The sequence below is a fragment of the Otolemur garnettii genome, unplaced genomic scaffold, assembly GCF_000181295.1.
Source record: "Otolemur garnettii isolate 467f Iridium unplaced genomic scaffold, OtoGar3 scaffold00050, whole genome shotgun sequence".
Classification (NCBI taxonomy): Eukaryota; Metazoa; Chordata; class Mammalia; order Primates; family Galagidae; genus Otolemur; species Otolemur garnettii.
This window is the reverse complement of record NW_003852445.1, coordinates 11,305,278-11,306,514: the sequence shown is the minus strand read 5'-3', so window position 1 is coordinate 11,306,514 and position 1,237 is coordinate 11,305,278. Positions and strand designations below refer to the sequence as shown.

Below are 1,237 nucleotides of genomic sequence, written 5' to 3'. Positions count from 1 at the left end.
GCGCTGAGCCCAGACTTCTGTTCTTATTGAGTAGTTTCTCTAAGTTACTGTGCTCTGGCTTCTTAATATTTTTTGGTTAGTTTGGCAAATTTCTTAGTTATGCCCAAAGCATCTAGTTTCAAGAGCTAACCAGCGTTGCTTTGTGGCATACTGGGTTGTATAGTTCCAGCCAAAAAGTAAAAAAATATAAATAGGTTGGTTTAGTTTTTGAAATAGTAAAGATACCTTACCATCTTTAAATACTGTAACGGTATAGAATCTTTTTTTGGAAACTGGCAAAATGTTTATTTCAGAACATTTATTGTGTAACATATTTATTAAGCATACAGCCTTAATTTGTAAATACTTAATTTTAAGTAATTGAGACTTAAACAAGGGAAATTATTTGGTCTGCTCTGAACCTAGCAACTTTTTAACTTGCCATCCCTTAAACCTGCCCAATAGGAATGGGATTTTTCTTGTGTCTGAGTTAGAAGACTTTGAATGCTTCCTTCTAAGACTGAGCCGTATTGGGGGCGTGATACAAGATACCCTCCCTGTTCAAAAGTACAAGAGCAAAGAAGGTTGGGATTTCCATTCTCACTTCATTCTGTATTGTTTAGAACATAGTCTGCAGCATCTTCTTTATGTCTACCTCGATTGTTACAGGTGAGTACTGAGAACTGATTTGTCTTTGAGCAAGTCCTCGTGTTTCCTTTTTCCGTGTTTACTCTTGATGTGACTTTTAGGAAAATGTTAAGTATTTGCATGAGGATAATATTTTTGAGGTAGTTTCTCCCACTCAGCAAATGGTACATCTTTGAGTTCAAAATGCTATATTCAACTAAATGCTTATGTGTTTTTGGTGGTATTTTGTGGTATCTCTGTTAACTGTTTAAATCACTTGACATTAGAATAAAACAGAAGAAATGCTTTAAAAAGTTTGGGACAGTCTGGATGCACGGTGGCTCACACCTGTGATCCCAACACTTTGGGAAGCCAAGGTGGGAAGATAGCTTAAGGCCAGTTTAAGACTAGCCTGGGCAACAAACAGACTCCATCTCCATAAAATTTTTTTAAAAACTTAGCTGGGCATGATGGTGTATGCCTATAGTCCCAGCTCTTTGGTAGGCTAAGGTGGGAGGCTCATTTGAGCCCAGGAGTCGGAGGTTATAGTGGGCTAGTGAGATGTCATGAGGCCACTGCACTACAGCCTGGACCACAGTGTGAGACCCTATCTCTTTTTTTTTTTTTTTTT

At 37.9% G+C, this 1,237-nt stretch overlaps 1 protein-coding gene across 2 annotated transcripts in view; it reads left to right on the top strand.

Moving 5' to 3' along the window:
• The window catches only part of SPG11 (SPG11, spatacsin vesicle trafficking associated), an 86,346-nt gene that overhangs the window by 40,755 nt on the left and 44,354 nt on the right, over positions 1-1,237 (top strand). For both annotated transcript variants that reach the window (XM_003791787.3, XM_023514247.1), the window contains one exon: positions 445-648. In XM_003791787.3, coding sequence (XP_003791835.1) covers positions 445-648 — 204 coding nt within the window. The remainder of the gene's footprint in view (positions 1-444; positions 649-1,237) is intronic.